Source organism: Aplysia californica, unplaced genomic scaffold (assembly GCF_000002075.1).
Source record: "Aplysia californica isolate F4 #8 unplaced genomic scaffold, AplCal3.0 scaffold00357, whole genome shotgun sequence".
NCBI classification, from domain to species: domain Eukaryota; kingdom Metazoa; phylum Mollusca; class Gastropoda; order Aplysiida; family Aplysiidae; genus Aplysia; species Aplysia californica.
This window is the reverse complement of record NW_004797627.1, coordinates 362,484-364,321: the sequence shown is the minus strand read 5'-3', so window position 1 is coordinate 364,321 and position 1,838 is coordinate 362,484. Positions and strand designations below refer to the sequence as shown.

General features: G+C 40.3%; 1 protein-coding gene across 1 annotated transcript in view; it reads left to right on the top strand.

Annotated features, from left to right (window-relative positions):
- Positions 1-904: 904 nt before the first annotated feature.
- Positions 905-1,838, top strand: part of LOC101864315 (SKI family transcriptional corepressor 2) — a gene marked incomplete at its 3' end in the record, with an annotated part of 5,182 nt that continues 4,248 nt past the window's right edge. The window contains 1 exon segment of the mRNA XM_013085213.2: positions 905-1,161. Coding sequence (XP_012940667.1) covers positions 1,118-1,161 — 44 coding nt within the window.

Sequence of the window (1,838 nt, the reverse complement as noted above, 5' to 3'; positions counted from 1 at the left end):
TCTCTCTCTCTCTCTCTCTCTCTTTCTCTCTGTCTCTCACGGTATCACCCCCCCTTCCACTCAGACTCCATCTGTGTCTCTCACACCTTGTCTGAACTGCGTCACAATTCCCCACAACAGCATCAGCCTCTTCTTTCTGTGTCCTCCCACGGCCACCTCTCAACATAATTTATATATCTGGAAATAAGATTTTGCCGTTTTAAGACAAAGTGGTTAAACGCATTCGTGATGGAGAGGGAGAGAGAAAGGATGAGACATAGAGAGAAGAAAAAAGAGAAGCATAGAGAAACAGTGAGAGAGTAAAGAGGAATGAAGAGAGAAAGGCTGAAAGAGACTATTGACTATTGACTTACTCCCTTCTACATTTTAAATCGGTTGTATTTTCCAAAACTTAATTTTGGGGTCATATTTCTTAGCTGGTCTTTAGGGGAAGTTTTAGAAGATGTAACAAAGATTTGTCCTGTTGTATATTTTCAATAAGGAAAAAGATATTATGGCTTTGCTTGAATCTATCCTGGGTGATTATATCACTGTGTCTGTACAAACGTAAATGGAAATGCCTCTGCAATGAATGGGTTGAAGCAAGGGTTATTTGTCTTGTTTAAGAACTCGCCACAGTAGGAAACCACCTAAATGCCATGCCGCCGATGTGTTGTGCTTGATATCAGTCTGAGTTTGAGTCCAGTAAGCCACCAGAACGCTGAGAGCTGCTGAAATATACAGGGCACATCGAGCTTGTAACATCAATTGGAACAAAAATCAATAGACGAATAATACAAGACAACCTGGTACGGTGAGAGAAACACGCACTTCCCTTTTAGTGGGAAAATTCGATTAAGAAGGTTGTTATAAAGCGGAGAATTAATGTATACAAGACCACGAGAATCGCGAGATTTCCGAGGCGGTGATGATATTATAATAGAATCCAAAATGGCAGCGAGATAATAGGGGCAGGGGTAGTGGTAGAAACTGTTCTCATATTAAACCACAACAAAGAGGAGACTGAGTGTATGTGACAATAAATATGTTGCAAGCATTGAGCTAACGTGAGCTCCTTCACTGATATCAGGAACACTGGTGTCTCACCGTCCTGTCGGTGCCTATCACGACAGCCGTCATGATGAAGCTGTACAGACCCCTGTGCTCTGACGTAACGTTGAGGTAATATTGTTGTTGTCGTCGTCGTTATGTGTATTATCGTCCTGGTTATTTATGTCTTTTCCTTCCCTACACACCTTCTGTTTCAGTAAGGACATTTTCAGAAGTTATCAGGAGGCAAAGCCCTGGAAAAAAACAGGGTTCCAGAGATGTAGCAAAAATCATTTTATTTTACTTTCAGAGGTACGAGTGTTATAATATTGGCCTTCATTCGTAGTTATTATTTCATTGTATGTAAAGGTCCTGTTTTTGTCCAAAGAGTTACCATGTTATGGCATGTTTATAACGAGTGGGGGTGTGGGTGTATGGGTGAGAGGGGGATGGAGGTAGGGGTAAGAATGTGACGTTTTGAAATAAATGCTTTATTGGGTGTTTTTTGTGTAATGGGATCTGCACACTGTCCATTTCCTTCCAATGTTGAAACTGATCTTATTTCGTCTAATTAATGCTACCATATATTATACTATGATTTGTGTTTGGGTTATGAGTGAAGGAGATTGGCGCCTTAAAGTACATTTTAAATGAATATTTAGAATTGTTAAGTTCTCTTGCGGTGTTTTCCTACTTACAATCGTATGGCTCTAACGTTTCGATACTCTTAATCCTGTCATCTTAGTTTATCAATGTATTTCTCTCATTTTCTCCCTCTCTCTCTCTCTCTCTCTCTCTCTCTCTCTCTC